The sequence below is a fragment of the Lepidochelys olivacea genome (genome assembly GCF_965140295.1).
Source record: "Lepidochelys olivacea isolate rLepOli2 genome assembly, chromosome: 2".
NCBI classification, from domain to species: Eukaryota; Metazoa; Chordata; order Testudines; family Cheloniidae; genus Lepidochelys; species Lepidochelys olivacea.
In genome coordinates, this window is record NC_140412.1 from 184,285,702 (window position 1) to 184,304,727 (window position 19,026).

At 40.2% G+C, this 19,026-nt stretch overlaps 1 protein-coding gene across 1 annotated transcript in view; it reads right to left on the reverse strand.

The window, feature by feature from the left end:
* The window catches only part of ITGA9 (integrin subunit alpha 9), a 297,598-nt gene that overhangs the window by 38,619 nt on the left and 239,953 nt on the right, over positions 1–19,026 (reverse strand). Inside the window, exons 24-25 of the mRNA XM_084620253.1 lie at positions 3,344–3,469; positions 2,327–2,446 (exon numbers count right to left, since the gene is read on the reverse strand). Coding sequence (XP_084476379.1) covers positions 2,327–2,446; positions 3,344–3,469 — 246 coding nt within the window. The remainder of the gene's footprint in view (positions 1–2,326; positions 2,447–3,343; positions 3,470–19,026) is intronic.

Below are 19,026 nucleotides of genomic sequence, written 5' to 3' on the forward strand. Positions count from 1 at the left end.
TGCATGTTTCGTGTACTCAGTTACCTGCTTGCATATGTGGGGGTATTTGTATGCAAGCACAACTTAAACATCTGGCTCCATCTATATGCTCTTTCTTCAAAGATGGACAAACAGCAGCATACGAGGTGATTTCAGCTGGAAAGGCCATGAAGACATCAACTCGTGTCTATCTAATCTTTAGGAAAAGACCTTTCCTTTTTTGTTTTTAATCTAACGGCTGTCACCAACAGATTTATCTAACAGATTTATTTTATTATCCTCCTACTCTGATTATCTTACAGTATCGTGATCTGACAGACCTTTGCTGTAGCTAAACTGTAAACTAAAAAAATCCCCCCAAAAAAGCTCATCTACAAAATAAGTGGAAATGCAGTAAAACTTTTTAAAATGTACAAATCTTATTTCATTCACTGACAGAACAGAACATTGCTTAGCCTGCTATCATGTTTCTCACCATGAATGTCATGTTTATTCTTATCTTGAGCCTCCTTATGATGGCTGTGATGTTTTTTCTTTGTATAACAAATATTTGAAGTAACAGATTAAAAAAATTATCAGTTTTCTACCCTTGTATCTCATCACAAAATAAAGATAAACACACGGATCGTAGTTTATGCACACTTACTCTGCTCATTATCCGACTGTTTGAAAAACCTCATAACTTTAACACTGCACGTATCGCTGTTTTTGTTTGTATTTATTTCTAATTGTAATTATTTTTAATGTACTTAAGAAAAGTCAGCAAAATCTAGGATTACACCTTCAGATCTACTGTTCACAAACCTTACAGTCTTATTTTATAACTGTTTATAACACGCAGGTGATTTGATTTAAGGTCAGATACAGCAATATGATGAGCGCCTCCCATGAAGGGGTAAGCATCCTCAGCTCCTATTCAATTTAGTTGGAGCTGAGGCCTGGGAGCACCCTCCAGGATTGACATCTTTCAGTTACCTTCTTCTGGAACATTCCAGCCACTGCCATTGCAACTGAACTTTTACATAAAGCAATGTGTTAATCAATGTGTTAACACATTGGGGGGAGGGATAGCTCAGTGGTTTGAGCATTGGCCTGCTAAACCCAGGGTTGTGAGTTCAATCCTTGAGGGGGCCATTTAGGAATCTGGGGCAAATATTGGGGATTGGTCCTGCTTCAAGAAAGGGGTTGGACTAGATGACCTCCTGAGGTCCCTTCCAACCCTAACCTTCTATGATTCTAAAGAGTTTCCAAGTGTGCCAGAGTTCCCAAAATCAGTTAATTTCTAAATATCAGGATTTTGGCAATGACTTGGGTTTAGAATAAAAGGGGTCAACTACTCCAAGTATTGCAATAATTGAAAATGTACAGTGATCCAGATTTAAAAAAATAAAAGCATGAAGGCCTTAAATAAGAGTTTCCAAGAACTATCCATGAATCCTGCACATTCCCTCCTGACTCCACCTGCACATGCGCACAGACATACACACACCCCATTCTTCTGAAATGAGGGAAGGAGCTTTTAAAGTATAGGTTTCAGAGTAACAACCCTGTTAGTCTGTATTCGCAAAAAGAAAAGGAGGACTTGTGGCATCTTAGAGACTAACCAATTTATTTGAGCATAAGCTTTCGTGAGCTACAGCTCACTTCATCGGATGAAGTGAGCTGTAGCTCACGAAAGCTTATGCTCAAATAAATTGGTTAGTCTCTAAGGTGCCACAAGTCCTCCTTTTCTTTTTAAAGTATAAAAAGTTCTTCACTGTCATTTGAATCCCAGCTCAGACTGAAAGGCTTCTCCGAGGCTTCTCTATGAAATTCTTATTCATTCACAAAATAGGATGATGTGCCAAGTAAAGCCATCTTATAGTGAGATATATAGCAATTACAGCTGGTTGAAAAGCACCAGCTGTTTTTCATAGGATATTTAGAATAAAAACTACTTTTTTCTAAAATTCCTGCCATTTTTATTTATTTTTTCAATGAAAAACCAAAACCTGAAACAATTTTCGTTTTCAAAACTCAGTAAATAATTGTGGGTTTCAGTAAAACGTATTGGCTTTTGAAAACCAAAAACTGAATATTTTTACCAAAATCTGAAATTTTTAACACAAATAATGTTTAATTTACGGTTTCCAGTTTTCAACAAAAACCATTAGAAAATTTTGACCACAATGAAAATTTCAAATGGAAATTTTTAGTGATCAACTTAAAACTTTTCAGTGAAAAAATTTAAACTAGTTCTACTAGACACAGACGGAGGCAATATTCAATGCTTCATGTATATTTCAATATATAAGTATATTTAAATTACTATTGAGCATATGCGCTAGAAAGAGGCAGAAGCACTTACCTTCTTTAATATCTCTGTATTCAGCAGCATGTAAACATCTATATTGCGGGATTCTGCTTTTGCTAGTGAGCTTAAGTTGCAGCGTATAATTAAGCAGGACCTGCCTGGTCTTTCACAGTCCTAAGGGAAATAAGTAAAAGGCTGTAAGATGTATTAGGAAGGGAGGAAATCATTCATTTTAATACTAACTAGCAATACCAAACATTCCTACTGATTGAATGAAAACAGCCATTTGATGAATCAGTAAAATTGATTGTACACCTCCCTTATACAAAACAGTGTCTGTTTTCAGAATCTGCAGAATCATAATCATTCCAGGACTTCATTAAACCATGTCACAGGAAATTCATCCCTGAACTGAGGATCAGTGCACTTAAGCTGGAATTGAACACAGAATATGTACTGGGCCTCTGCACAGGGGTAAATTTCAGCCATGGCAAGTAAACCCTGCTATCTATTACTTCCTGTCAGAATACCTCCCCTGAGATAAAAGGATTAGAGAAAAATGTATTGCAGAAAAACATTTTCAACAAGAATCTATGTATTTCTATTGCATATACAATACATTGCTCCAAGTCTAGCTGCAAACACGCTTTGAAGTTCTGCCTTTAGTGCCTGATGCAAAGTCCAAAGAAAACAATGGAAAGACTCCCAATGACATTAATGGGCTTTGCATCACCTCATTAGCTAGTTACGTTGATTCTATATAATTTCTCACTCACTGGATTTCTTCAACCTGTATCAATCTTTTTTCTTTTAGCATCAGAAGATATTATTCAACCTTTAATACTTGTGTTATTTTTTTTATTGTCTGTACTTTAGTAGCCTCAAAGCTTCCAGTGAGGGACTGAGGTCTGTGGGGACCACTGCAACACAAGTAAAATGTCATTCTTATTTTAGACTACATGAAAGTTACTCTGAAAAGAAAAAAGTAGTTGACCACTTCACATTCCTCTGACAAACGCATTTTACAATATCTGACTCTTTTAAATTTCAGTTATATATGGAATTTCTTACCAGTACTTTTCTGCCAGACTTGGTAAAAAAAGCAAAGATCGTGTGAAAAATATTGTCATTTTCTTGAGGGATGACACACGGGTTAGGGTTTTTCTGAAAAGAGCAGTTTCCTTTCTCCTGAGCAACCTGCAAGCACAATGAAGATCATCAAGACATGTGAAGAGTCAATTTACAGCACTTACAACATTGCGTAATATGTATTGTGAACCTTAGAACGCTTCAAGTGCCGACTTGAACAGGGTTCACTGTTCTGTAACAGGAACAGGAGGACTTGTGGCACCTTAGAGACTATCCCATTTATTTGAGCAAAAGCTTTCGTGAGCTACAGCTCACTTCATCGGCTGTAGCTCACGAAAGCGTCTGCTCAAATAATTGGGTTAGTCTCTAAGGTGCCACAAGTCCTCCAGTTCTTTTTGCAAATACAGACTAACACGGCTGCTACTCTGAAACCTGTTCTGCAACAGCAACTCCTATCAGGCCTGACAAACTCACCACACCTAACGCCACTTTCAGGGTTCTTATCCATAAATAGTGTCTTTTACAGTATCAAATGAAAGCCAGTGACACAATAGCCATCACAGGTATTGTGAGATGTATGTACAGAGGGTATGTAAGGAGTTATGAGTACCTACTAAATATACGTTTTTAACTAGTAACAGAGCAGAATTGACAAACAAGTTTTCTGCTAGGCAAAGTATATCCCTGTCTCTAATGCAAATTAAGCATTTTAAGCAAAACACAGTGGGAGCTACATTTGCACTCCAAGTCAACATGAGGATGTGAAGTTAACATGGGGGCCAGCACCCCAAAGAACAAACAATAGGAGGACATTTTGTGATCCATTCACAGAGGAAACCCCGGAAAGACATGGGAGTTAAGACAGAAAACCAGCAGCTCTGTCAAAGGCTGAATCCTTGAGAGAAAATCGATTTTGTTAAATAGGAAAGGTAACTCTTAGAAATTGTAGACCTAGGGTTGCATTTTATGTTTTGTTTTGCATGTGGAACCAGTTCTGTTTCCACTTCTTATCCTGACCCACTATCTCTTAAAATGTAACCTTTTATAATAAATTTATGATTATTTCACTGTAAATATATTTCAGTGCTGTAATATTATAAAGCCTGATCCTGAGTTGTGTCAGTCAAATTGTCTCTCTCTTCGGGGACAGCTTGCCTGGTAATTTCTGTCAGTGACAGGGGCTAGACACTGCAGGGAGTGTGCCGAGGACTCGGAAGTTGATGTGTGTCTATCGCTAGCCTGCACAGAGAGGGAAAGGTCTGCAAAGACCTGGAAGACAGTGCTTGTGCGTGGCCAGAGGATGTTGGTTTCAGTGAGGTGAGCTACAGCAGGCATCAGGCAAAATTGCTTCATACTAGGGGCAAGTGGTGGTGAGGTGCCTCAGAATCCTGGGCACCATCACAGTGTCCCTATACTGTGATACTACATATCATTAGACATTTCAATCAACTTCATTGTTTCATAGTTTGTAGGGATTCGGGTCAACGTGGCCTTGCAAAATCATCATGAAAATGTACCAGCCCGGGCACAAAATCTGTTCATCTAGCTTTATCATAACTAATAACAAAGTTGATAATGATAACATAAAGTAACAATATTTTACCCGCTTGTTCAACAAAATTGGATGCCTAAGGCAAGCAGATGCATGAGTACAATTTTTCAAGGCTTGTTGAAGGTTAGCCCAAACCTTCATCCAAGATTGCCATGCTATGTCAGGCCACTGATTCCACAGCTAACTCTATGCAGCCTACAGAAGGGCCCTGAACAAAATCCATTGAAATGAAATAATATCTGCACCACCATAGAATATCAGCCAATTCCTCCCTACTGCTCTCAGAAGAATAGAGGGGGAGCCTTTGTTAGATGCCCACTTTGGTGAATAGCATCCTTGTAGTATATGCTTCCCAGCTCACCTCTCTGTCTGCTCCATTTTGCCAGAATGAGAACATAAACACATTACAAACCAACATCTCAACTAAATTACATACGAGGTGTGGAGAAAATCTGTTACAGACACAAAATTGCTCCATGGCCTTTTTCACTTGCTTCATGCAGTCTGTCTCCACAGACTCCATCTGAGCTGCCTGAAATCTTGGTCATATGAAAAGAAAAGATTAACAGAAGTTTATCCAAATTTAGAGTAATCTTTCCTGTCTCCTCCGCCTCCTCCTCCAGACAGCTCACTGCCCTGCTTCTTGATAAGGTATGACCTCCTGCCCCACTGACCAACCAGCCATTCTTCTCCTGATATTACAAGTGGGGAGATGAACACAGAAGCAAATAAATACCAAAATAGTTCACATTTCTTCTGGTGATTACTTGCCTATCAAGGCTATGGTCCTCTGTATTTATCTGTCCCACCAGAACTAGTTTTCATTATTTATTGTATGCAAGTGATTCACAAATTATATTGACATTTGTTGTCTTTGAATTTTAATGTTTGGATTAGAACCCTGTTAACCGGAATTTCAATATTAAACCAGGAATAGCAAAGAATTAGTACCTGCTTTTTAGGTAGGACAGACATCAGTAAATTCTTACATTGGAGATAGAACAGGCAGGATGGGATCCTGTTCTATCTCAGCTTTTTAAATTTCACACAGATAAAACATGGTGTGCACTTACGAAAATCTGCCAGAGGAGAAGTAATCAAAGAGAGAAAAAGGAAAGATCTGTCATGATTGGGGCTTGATTGTGCCCAGAGATAACAGGGGTATAAAGTACACATTCATTTATATCTTATAAAGTTTGACCAAGTGTTTGTGCATACAAGTAACATAACAATTTAACTTGACATGGTTTGATATCTGAAACATAAAAGTCCAATCCTTCCTTCTCTAAAATATCGGGAAAAGTGGGTGTCTACTTTAAACCCAGAAACTGCTATACTGGAACAGGCCAATGGGTCATCTCATTTGAAAGCCTGTATCAGACAGAGGCCAATACTAGCTGCTTCATAATAAGGTGCACAATCCCCATCCTTGTCCTAATTGTACGATACATTTGTCTGGCGTCCTTTGTGAGCACTGGAGTTGGCATGTATTCAATCACATTAATTCTTTAGAGTATGTTAAATGCAGCTGGGAGGGGAAGCGGCAGTGCAGGCTGAGTAGCATGTTTTTGAAAACTGGTCTTATCACGAGATTGTGCAGGACCACAGAACCAGTAGCAAAAGCCTGCCAACAGATACCTTATACTAAGCTACTCCAAATGGCTTCTTCCAGTGATTGCTCTGTCCTGACTGCAGTTTGGCATGAGTCCTGCAATCCACACGGTGCCCTCTTACAATGCCATACAACACAAGGGAACTGCTCCCTCTGTTGCCAAACTCCCACCCCCCTCTCACCCTACAAAGTCTGGAGGACCATTGTAAATCATAATGACCTTCAATACATTTGGGTGGCAGTGCTGAGAAAGGCAAGCGCCTGTAACTTATAGCTAGGGCCCTACCAAATTCACAGGTCAATTTCATGGTCATGGGATTTTAAAAATTGTAAATTTCATGATTTCAGCTATTTAAATCTTAAATGTCATGGTGTTGTACCTGTAGGGGTCCTGACCCAAACAGGAATTTGTGTGTGTGTGTGTGTGTGCGGGGGGGGGGGGGGGGTTGCAAGGTTATTGTAGGGGGTGTTGCGGTATTGCTACCCTTCCTTCTGCACTGCTGCTGACAGCAGCGCTGCCTTCAGACCTGGGCAGCTGGAGAGCAGCGGTTGCTGGCCAGGAGCCCAGCTCTGAAGGCAGAGCCACCGTCATCAGCAGCACAGAAGGAAGGATGGCAGGGTGTGGTATTGCCTCCCTTACTGCTGCGCTGCTGCCTGCAGAGCTGGGCTCTGAGTAACCAGCTGCCACTCTCCAGCCACCGAGCTCTGAAGGCAGCCGCGCAGAAGTAAGGCTGGCATGGTGTGGTACTGCCACCTTTACTTTTGTGCTGCTGCTGGCAGGGCGCTGCCTTCAGAGCTGGGCGCCTGGCCAACAGCCGCCACCTTCCAGCCGCCCAGCTCTGAAGGCAGCACAGAAGTTAGGGTGGCAATACCGCAACCCCCCTAAAATAACTTTGTGATCCCCCCCGCAGGACCCCCAATTTGAGAAACTCTGGTCTCCCCCATTAAATCTGTATAGTATAGGGTAAAAGTACACAAAAGACCAGATTTCATGGTCCATGATGCGTTTTTCATGGCTGTGAATTTGATAGGGCCCTACTTATAGGATATGTATTGATGTTTTTCATAGTTACCATGAGCCTGAGTCTGCAGTACATGTCAGGAAGGGGAGGTATGAAGAGGCTGGAGACTGGGGACTCATTTTATAAAGTGAACTAATGGTTTTTTTATCTTTCTTCTGTTTCTCTCTAGAATACAGGGACTGTTGTGTAAAGAGAAAGGGGCTGAAGGGAACAGGCAACTGCTGGTGAGTCCAAGAACAGTCAAGTGATGCCCTGGCTGCTCTCCTGACTGCCAGAACCTTGCCACATTCAAAATCACTAGTAAGGCCACTGTGCCATAAAATGCACTGACTTTAGGTGCATTTGTTCAAGTTTAATTTTCAACCCAAAGATCTTTGAAAAACAGGCATCATTCTGAAGGCAGAGAAAAAGCACAAGCTGACATACCCCATGCACACTTTCAAAGGGTTCTTTGAACATTTTATTCTAAGTGAATTATTATAATAATAAATTAATAGAATGGTCTTATTTCTACAGAGACAAATTGTTCTCGAATATAAAACAATCCTGGCCATTTCAAATTACTTCGTGGCTAGACACGATTTCTTACCCCGAAGGTAAATTGCATGTAATAACAATGTGTTCCTGTAAAATTTTCTACAAGATGAACATTTTAAAGGGGCATGTTTTCTCTATTTTTTACTTTAGCATCTATACATGATAGTCTACAGTGAAAGACAAATGGCAGAATTATGAAACCTGTCAATTTAGAACTGCACACACTCCTGCTACCCAGCAGTGAGTGTTATTTGCAGTTGGAAAAATTTTTGTCAAAACTCTTTTTTTTTGGGGGGGGGAGGTGAAATGGAAATTTTCACAAAATTTCCAGCTCTGGGTTTTCAGTTTTAAACTGAATTTTTTGCAGGGGAAGGGGGGTTGTTTTTCCAATTAAAACCTGAAAAACAAATTGAAGAAAATTTTCAACAGCAGCTAAAAATTATTTGTATAAAAAAATTTTAAGGGAAAAAGAAATCATTTTCTAACCAGCTCTATTTATCTGATTTACACAGTGGACATTTCTTTCAAAATGAGACAGACACCAAGAACAAAGCAACACTTTCTCCTGAAAGATCCAAAATCTTATGAGGTTTATTGCAGGACTATTTTGACCAACTTCTTCTGACAGAAGAGTAATAGCTAATCATTAGAAAAACATTTTCCTAAACTGTAAACTTGAACTATGACTATTGTAACGTGTCTGTTATTCTTTCCCAATTTTATTTGCAAATGGACTTTTATGTTTACTCAGCCATAAGGTGAAGGGTGAATGCACCAGAGTGATGAAAACTATTACAAATGTTGTTCATCTCTCACTGGCATCCTTCAATGTGCATACATGCCTCTCCAAGATTTTCAAGAGTGAGTAGTGCCCAACTTAATACACACTAACAAGGCCTGATTTTCAAAGAGTAGGCTCTCAACACTTTCTGAAAATCATCTTCTTCAAAGGATCTCAGCTTCTCAACTTGGGCAGCTGCAAACTGAAGCATCCAAACTCACTAGGGGGTATGCGTGTATACATTTTTTGTACATATATAACTACAGACCTGCACATACTCATATATATGAATATGTATACAAGTGTGAATATGTATATCACAAGAACTCTATCAGACTTTAAATAGTGCCAAGCATTATTCTGGTCCTCGATTGGATCCCCAAGGCACCGCCACAATAGTTTTATTACTACTAATAATGAATAAGCAGCTAGAAAAGCCAAACATCCCTTATTCCAGCAATTCCATTTATAAATGGCACACATTGAATGACAGGTCAGTCTCTAGCTTTGTAAATGTATTAGAACTGGTTGCTCCATTAAAGAGCCCATATACATGTTTGATAGACAACATTTAAATGACAGCTTATTCGGTGGGTATTTCTGCCAGCATTTTGTTGTCAGCACAAACCACAAAGCTCCTCAGAGACAGGATGTAACCATGGAAGAAAAAATTTGAATTACTTCATTCTTCAGGAATGCTATATTTGTAACAGAGGAAGAAATTCCCATAGGGTTTCTTTAATAGTCTTTGCATATTTGAATAGCCTCATGGAGCAGGGGGCAAAGGCATAAAGTAGCAATGTATGTTAGCCATATCAAATTGCACCATCCTCAATAAAAATAAAGTCACTTATGGGGTCAAACAGTTCTGGATGTAACAGCTCAGATACACTGCATATACACAACACATGCTTCAAAAATATGTAGGATATTTAATACCATTGTGTGGAACTGCTGCACTGATTTAATTTCTTAAATGGGGCTCATCCTTTCCAAGTTTCCTACACATGTTGGGGATCATGAAAATGCTTGGAATGGTAGAAGATGGCATCAGTGAAATGTGAATGTTATTCCCCATCTAGCAAAGCAAGAATTGGTAACAGAGACAACAAAATTAGAGTTTGAACTGCTACTCTAGTCCAGATATTTTAAATAAGTAACTCCAATATGAAGAGAGCTGGTTTCTAATCTGGGTCGAACCCAGGGTTTGCCTAGGAGAAGTAAAATATGTGGCACCCCAACCGACACCCTCACTTTGTATAGTCAGGTCCCCCCACCTCAGAGTACACACAACATCCACCTCTGCCTATCTGTGATTCCGCCCCCACCCCCTCCGGTGCAGTAATTCTTCCCCTCACCTGTTGCTGGCCTTGCCTAGATGAGGATTTAAAGGTGTGATGTTAGCATGTGTTAGCTAACATGTGCTAACTGACAATTTCAAAATCCAGGCTGCACTGACTTTAATGCATACTAAACTGGTCATTTTAAAACTCGTCTCCCTTCTAGACTTTAACTCGGACAGTTTAGCAGGCTTTAAAAGCAGTATGAGGTTTTACATGTTATCAAGGCCACCTTGCATGGGCTGGCACACTAGGAGCTGGAGGTGATGTGCAACTTTCCAAGGAGGGAGCTGGGGAGATCAACTAGGGACCACAGGTAGGGAAGCAGGAATGATGCTCTTTGGCTTGGGGGTGGGGGCTCAAGTGTATGCATGTGGGGAAGGCCCATGCGGGAATGGGACAGAGGAAGAAGGCTGCCACCATTCCCAACCCAACATTAAGTCTGATCTCCCGGCTAGAAATAAGCAGCTCAGTACTAATACCAAGCTTAGTGCACACATGTTACAAACGAAACCTGGCAAGCAAATGCAGATCTCCAGCCCATTTTTTTTATCCTGGGAACAGCCTGCAGTCCCTGTAAAGGAATTCCTCATTATATCAAACCTAAGGGGTAAAGCAAAAATCCCAGGTCCCTTCCACAAGCCTGATTCCCCTCTCACTTACACTGATGGCAAACAGGAGCAGCTTCATTGTGCTCGAAGGTAAAATGGAGAATCGGGCCTTGAATGTCTATGATGGGACCAAATCTACATTTAAGTGATTGTGGGGGAATATAGTTCAGCAAGTTCAAGGAAACACCAAGAGTCATAAAACTTTCTGAATGATAAATTATAGGGATTTGGGAAACCCACTTGTGGTCTGAACATAGGTCAGTTGTTTCACAAAACTGTGAATACTGTTCATCCCTAAAATGGATGGTTTCCTCATAAGTCCCAGAGTATCCTGGCTCCAGTGACTAAGCCCAAACCTTCCCTCTTGAAATTGCTACCAGATAGCTTCTATGTACCTTTATTTTTTACCATTGTAAGTTACTTTATGTATGCGTGCATAACAAATGGTTGAAGTCTGCAAATTAAATAAGAAATAACAGATCCTCTTTCATTTGTCTGAAATGTAAAGTGTAATTTGTATATGTTAGTATCAGGGAAAATTGCTTCATAGAAGTATCCCAACTCATCTTTTATTGGTGTTAATTTTATATAGACAAACTGATATGAGTGGTTAATTGAAAAAGTCATACATGTTCAGATCTAAAGAGATAAATAAATTCCAGACCAGGTCAGGCTATATACAGTAGAAAAATAAACTATGTAAGTATGTTATCTTAGCACTTGTTGTACTTGCCAAAAATGTTTAATATTCATAGATAATGAAATATGTTTGAATCAGAACAGTCCGTTGATTCTGGCAATAAATTAAGAACTTCTGAAACAACAGAAAAGGATAAAAAATTAACCCTGGAAGAATTCAACGAACACAATAACAGCGATTTTGCTAAAGACAAAGGGGTAATCTAAGAACTCATTGTCCTTAAATAGTGATTAAAAGTTGCAAAGTTAAATTACTATATGGAGATTCTACAGACACACAATGAATTATGATAGTAAAATTCTATTATAGGTTTGTGTACTATTTATTCAGCTAATAGTTAAAGGGCCACATCCACAGGTGGCATACATTGGCACTGAATTCAGTGGAGTTATGCTGATATATATCAGCTGGCTCAAACTGCATACAAATAAATCTTTCTGACCACCAGCCAGAGAGATGAATCCTTAAGACTCATCCATTCCACCACACGTTGCCAAAAGTAACGTAGCCCGATCCTCAACTGAAGCCAATGGAGCTTCATCAAATTATATTAGCTGGCCATTATTTTTATGGTCTAACTATTGAAGTGTCTATAACGGGTTATAAGATTTTAAATAAAAGCCAGTGTAGACTATTATTACATTCCACTGATATACCTTGCTCCTTCTCCCCAACCCCACACAATGAAATGTTCCTGCAGTTTTAGTCACTTTACTGGTTAATAACTTTCTAAACAAATGGATACTGGCAATCAGCCTCCTTTGTTTATACCACAGTCACCCTTCTTTATGAGCTAAATCCACCCATCTTCTGTTCTAGGGTTCCAGAAGTGGGAGGAGGAAGAAAGGCTGACGGAGGATCCTGTTCATCCTCTGTAAACGTTAGAACTAGATCTGAGCAAAACTTTTCAGACCATTAGTTTATAGAGTCTCTCTCTCTCTGTGGCCCAATGACTATTAAAGTATTTTATGCAAAGCAGAACAGCTTCAACAGGAAAGACTAAGGCCCACCACAGACTACCTTATAGCACAGGTGTTGGGGCTCTCCAGTACAACGTGGGAGACCCACATTCAAATCCCTTCCCTACGTTAGGCAGAGGGAGAACTGAACCCACATCTCCCACGGGAGTGCCCTAACCGCTGCGCTACTACTGGAAGGTGGGCATTCCCGCCTACTCCTCAAGATGTGTTGTGAATACAACCCTTCATTTCCTCTTACGTCAACAAGTGTCCTGACACTAAAAGGATTGCTGAACAAAATGTTTCGTTTGACCCAAAAGTGAAGTTCTGTTGACATTTTTGGTTCATTGACATTTTTCAGAGGTATCTAATTCGGTTCAAGCTGAACCTATTTTTTTCTTCCCTGAACTGACAGCAAACCTAAAAACCAGCCATTCGCCCAGCCCTGTTTAGAAGAGACACAGTTGGTAGTGTGTAAAATGTGTTAAGGGGTGTGCCTTGCTATCACATTGGTCTTGTGGGTTAGGAAGCAAGACCAGCCATCCCCAGCTAACTACTGGGCATGTTACTGTCAAGCAGCAAATGCTTGCTGGGGACACGTTCGCTCCTGCTCAGAGAGGCAGTGAAGTGCACACCTGGACCTCTGTTCCCTCAACCCACTTTGAGGAATCCTGTAGCAGCTGAGGCACTGGGCAGGTTTCTGCTGCCTCTCACTGCTCTGGCCAGGGCAGGATTTGGCCCTGACATTTGCTTGCAAATACTAAGCAGCCACCCACAGAAGTATTTAATCCAAGAACCGGCGCCACATGTCTAGTTGAGCAAGAATAGCAAAAATATTCAGATTTAAAGTCCGTGACTCTCACAAGAGAAAGATTCCCTACTGAGACAGAGGGCACCATTACATAAACAGAAAGAAGAAACAGCGAGCATTAGTTTGATTTATTTTTACTGCCCACACGAAGTTTAGGCCTACAACTGAGCAATGCCATACATGGCAACCAAAAGGACAGTTTATACCTAACATTCACATGCTGTGTGTATATATATACATGCGCACACACACACACACGAGTCTTTAGCAGCTGAAATCCAGGAGGAGAGCACTGACGTTTATGTTCTTCCTTCCTCTTATGGTCTGTAAGAAGCCCAATCGCCATATCATGGTGAACAAAGTTTAAGGTATATTTCTTTTAGAGAGCTTCTTCTATAACCTTCAAACTAGGAGCTGACCCTTCTTTGATATCCTCCCCTTCTTCCCAGCTCCTACCAACTCGAATCAGTCCCTTTCCAAGGCCTTTCCTGAAGACATAAAAGCCCATGGTGTTTTTTAAACCTGCTGCGTTAATGTTATTACTCGTCTGGCTGATCAGCAAAAGGCTCTGAAAACAAAGCAGAAAAACTGGTTTCCTTATGGAGTCTGAAAAGGTGACTTCTAGGGCACTCTCAGAACTCTCAATCTGCCAGGGTTTAGAGCACCTCACAGTGTTTCCAAGCACTACCAGGCAACTTTTAGCAGTGCTGTGAAAGGAGAGATCAATATCTGACAAACTGGAGGAACTTTGCAAGAATGAAGAGAGTCTCTATTGTGCAGCTTTCCTGATTTCAGAGCAGCTGAACCAAATGTTGCTGAGTTATATTTAAACAGGTTTTTGGTTTTCCCTGAAAGACCTAGAAATCTACCTATAGCATTTTCATGCATCAGAGAAGAGACAGGCCTCCAGGGTAAGGATTCTATTTAGACTACAGGACAGAGAGTAAGACCCTGTAGTTCTCCCCTGGCTCTCTAGCTTTCAGACCAAACAGCATAGTCTATGGTGTTCACCATACAGAGTTTCTTTATGTCCTGGCTTGGACTCAGTATTCATGGAATTGATAACTCACTACGCTACCTTTCTGCCTAGATTAAACGAAAAACTGACCCTTCCTTACCTGAAGTGTTTTAAGTTCTTATTTCTTTTTGTCTCAAAGAGAGAGAACCCCCTAAATCTTCCACCTTTTACTGTCAGGATTGTTCAACGCTACCTCGTAATGGTTTCATTTTATGGACTCGGGAACATTCTCACAAGGTTGGATTTCAACAGTTAGGACAGCCCTCTAACATGACCCTCTTGTTCCTATTCAGGCATAGGAGTTTAACCCTATCCCTCCAAACAAGGAGGAACTTTATTTACACAATCACAATCATCTTATGATCCACTTCCCTACTTTTTAGTTGCAAAACGTACATCCATCCCAAATCTCGTCAAACTCGATGCTGCTATAGCAAATTATTTGCAAACAAAAGCCTGACTCATAAATCAAAACTTACAGGAAACTTTTATGTTAGAAGAATTAATCATTCATTTCAAGTTTCCCTCCCTACTATTTTTGGCATGTTAAAGCTCCACCAATGGGAGAATGGGGAAAAGGATTATTCTCATACTCCCTGAAACAAACAAAAAATGCTGACTCTGCCCTCCTGCGATTCAGTAATTCTTCAGGGTGAATTTCCTGGCCAGGAAGCTTACAAAAAGTCTATTGTATGTTCTTCACCAGGCCTCAGTAAAATACCTCATTGCCATGATATATTCTGTTTCCTTCATGCATCTGAGAAGGGTGGTGCATACATCTAGCTCACTTGACAAAACTTCTTGCTTCCTTCTGACTGCAATCCAAATCCACCCATAGGAAGAAGCAAATCAGCTCCCTTTACCAAAGCCCTGGGATTCCATATATTTCTACAGCCATGAAGGTGGGAACTATGTGCCGCTCTCCCCAGAAAGAAAAGAGCCACACAGTGTAACTGACCCAAGGTGTTAATCAGAATACCAAACTACCTCAATACCTTTAGGTCATGAGTAAATTCTGTTGAAAAAATTGTAGTGATTGACAAACGTCACTTCTTTTTCTGTCTATAAACTGAGCAATTTGCAGGTTTGCTGTGAATATTCAATACTCACAATTTGAACCTTGGTGATGTGTTTTGATTAAATACATAGGTCATAGGGTTCATTCCAGTTCCTTGTTTGGATAAGTATGACTCACAGTAATCAGTCTTTTTGGTGTAAGTACTTATATTTATACATTCAAAATGTGTTTTCCCAAAAAAAATTCTTTAGCCAATATTCACTTAAAATTTTCTGCCTCCTTGAATATTCCGTCAATATTCTCATTCACTAGACTGTTTGGACAAAATGAACACAACAAGGGTAGGAAACACATTCAAAGGGATTTCATTTAAAAATTAAAACTAATAGTCATGGAGAAGTTTTTAAAGCAAACATCCATCTCCACTCTCTACTGAAAGCACTACCCAGCACTGTATTCAAGAGTAGTTTACTGCATCAAATGTTGTGCATGAAAATCTGATCAACATTGTATGCTGGTACACAACTACTCAGACGCTCCCAGTAAACCAAAACGTCAATAAATATTTCTGGACAAATACACCATGAAACCAGTGATACTTCTTCCTGAGTTAAATCAATGATATTTTCATCCTATGAACAGACTACCTAAACTCCCTCATAGATTTCCACCACTATTTCAACAACCATCCATCCATCAAATTCTCTTTAGAACACTCCCATACCAGCATCAGCTTCCTGGACACCACAGTCAGCTTCACAATGGAACTTTACAGACAACTATCTGCAAAAAACCCACAGATCACCATATCTACCTTCACAGATCCAGTAACCTCCACTCCAAGAAATCCATTATCTACAGCCAGGCACTCAGATATTACAGAATATGCTCCAAGGAGAAAATTCAGAATAGATATTTTAGCAAATTTAAAACTGCCTTCACCATAAAAGGACACTCCACAAGAGAAGTAGATCTCATCAGGGAATGGGCCACCCAAATACCCTGAGAGAACCTGTTTCAATACTGTGGTGGGGGAACCCTCCGACTCCACACTGCTAGTTGTCACCTACCACCTCACACTGAAGCCTACATGGAGTATCATTACACAGTAAAAACCCATACTCAATGGAGACCACATACTGAAAAAAATGTTTCCCCAAGTCCCTCTTCTGGCCCTTCAAACAATCCCCCAACCTTGCCAAACTCATCACCAGAAGCAAGCTCCCCAGAGGCCAAGATATAACAACACAAAAAGGCACCAGACCCTTCCATAACAACAAATGCAAAATTGGCAGACTTATCTCCACTGCTACAGTGAAGGATACCTCCCACAACACACCTTTTAAGATCTATCGATCCTATACATGTCTATCACAACATGTGGTGTTCCTCATCCAGTGCAGTAAATACCCCAACAACAACTATGTGAGTGAAATGAGACAATCACTATACTCTTAGATGAATTCAGACAGAAAAACGATAAAAGACTAATACACCCTATCAACTCTGGGTGGGTAAACACTTTTCACAAAACGATCACTCCATATCTGAACTCTCTGTCCTTGTTCCCAAAGGAAATCTGCACAACACCTTCAAAAGATGAGCTTGGGAATCTACATTCATAATTCTGCTTGACACCAAAAAATCACAGACTTAATAAAGACACTGGATTTATGGCTCATTACAATATGTAACCCACTAACCTTCCTTTGTCCTATGACTGTAGAGATGTTAACCTCCCACTTAACCACGAATGGTCTCTTATAATGTGTGTTAATCCCTTGTCTGTTCCACCTTATATTCAGCTGTGTGTACCTTTCCCAGACCTGAAGAAGATCTCTGTATAAACTCAAAAGCTTGTCTCTTTCACCAACAGAAATTGGCCCAATAAAAGATATGACCTCACCCACACTGTCTCTAATATCCTGGAACAAGCACAGCTACAACAACGCTGCAAACAAGAAATATTTTGTTGGGTGAGAGTCTGTTTTAAGGCCTTGATCCAGGAAAGGACTTGAGCACATACGTAAGCACCCTTCCTGCATAGTGATACTTTCCTGAATTGGGGCCTAAGTTCTTGTTCGCTCTCACATGCTTCTGCCCATCATGCTGATGGTAGGAACACACTCCTGGGAGATCTTTGAGAGTTACCTTTGGGATCCTCCTTTCTAGCACATAAGGGCCAGGCTCAGAGGCAGACATCATATGCCTGTGTTGTGGGATGACTGTTCAAGCAGCATACAGTCACAGAACCCCTCCTGGCCACTCTAGAACAGGCTATATAGGGCAGGCATGCTATACTCCTCCACTAGATTAAAGGGTACCGAGGCAAAGGGAGATTCTAAAGATGATGTGGGGTGGCTCAAGAAAGGAAAAGATTTTCAACTGCCTTCTGTCTCCAAAAAAATTAATTTAAATTAAAGTAGGCAAGAGGGTCAACAAACTATTGTGCAATATACTCCCTTGAGTGAATAACCTCCTCCATTATGGACACAGACCCCTGTGATTTCGGGGAACCAGAGAGGAAGGACAAATGCCAAACATACGTGTGCATTTGCAGCATTCATTGCATACGTGTGCATTTGCAGCACAGTGAACCAAATTAATCTTTGGTGTAACTCTAGAATTTCCATATACAGGCCTCATCTCAATGGTGGCCAGTAGCTTCAGAGTAAATAGCTGCCATGACGACAATGAGCTACACAGAGTATTATCAGTGACATTTATGTCCTGGCATTCTCTAGCTGTGTGCATATAGTCAGAGCCAAGTCTTGAAACTTTAAAGAAAAGAAACTAAACGAATCTTCGGTTGGCTGCCAACAAACAAGAGGTTTTCTGCATGGGGATCACATGAGAGAGTTCTGTAACTCTATCTAGGTGCGGTGTCCAGTAACATAGCCTAACAATCTATTCATATTCCTAATGCAGCATTCAGATATGCACAACCACTTTAAGTTAAGATGCTCTAATATTCTCCTATCACTTGAGATTTTGAACATCTGCAGTGAGGATGCCAAACGTTAGATCCTTGACACAGAATGGAAGCAAGTCCAAGATCAACATCAGAGACCATGACTTCATTTAAGTTTCTAGAACTCTAAAATTTCTTTTCACAGTGTAAATGAAGAAAAGTCTGAATATGCTTGGGACTCTTCATGGGATGAGCAAATAGATTTGGCTCCTCCCTTTTGAGTGTTCTGGGTCTTGCCTGACTTATGCCTTGACAAATATAAGGAAGCAAGCAATACACTGTACACAAAGGGATTTTAAAATGTAACCTAGCATCAACCAGCAAAGACCTGTGACCTTGGGATTTATTCCACTGAGTTTTCGTGTTTCACTCTTCCCATGAAGAGAGTAACGCTGAAATGAACATTTTTATTGCTAAATGAATATGCTATCTTGGAATACAACATCTGTTTGTTTCCCTTTTGCGATTTATTAATTTCTTCCCCAATTAATTTGTTCTATTTTTTTAACCCTAAATACATCCATTTTCTTCTAATGGTATTATACAGATTTCACCTAATCACAGAACACCAAAGACTTCTGTGAAATGAAGTTGCAACCATGAGGAAATCCATCAAACATGTTTTGTAATTTGCCTTGTGTTCTTTTAATCAGTATGGGCTTTTTATCTGTTCCTGTTGAAGGGCAACGGGAACTGCATATCAGAAAGGAGTAAGAAACCCGAGAGGAAGAAC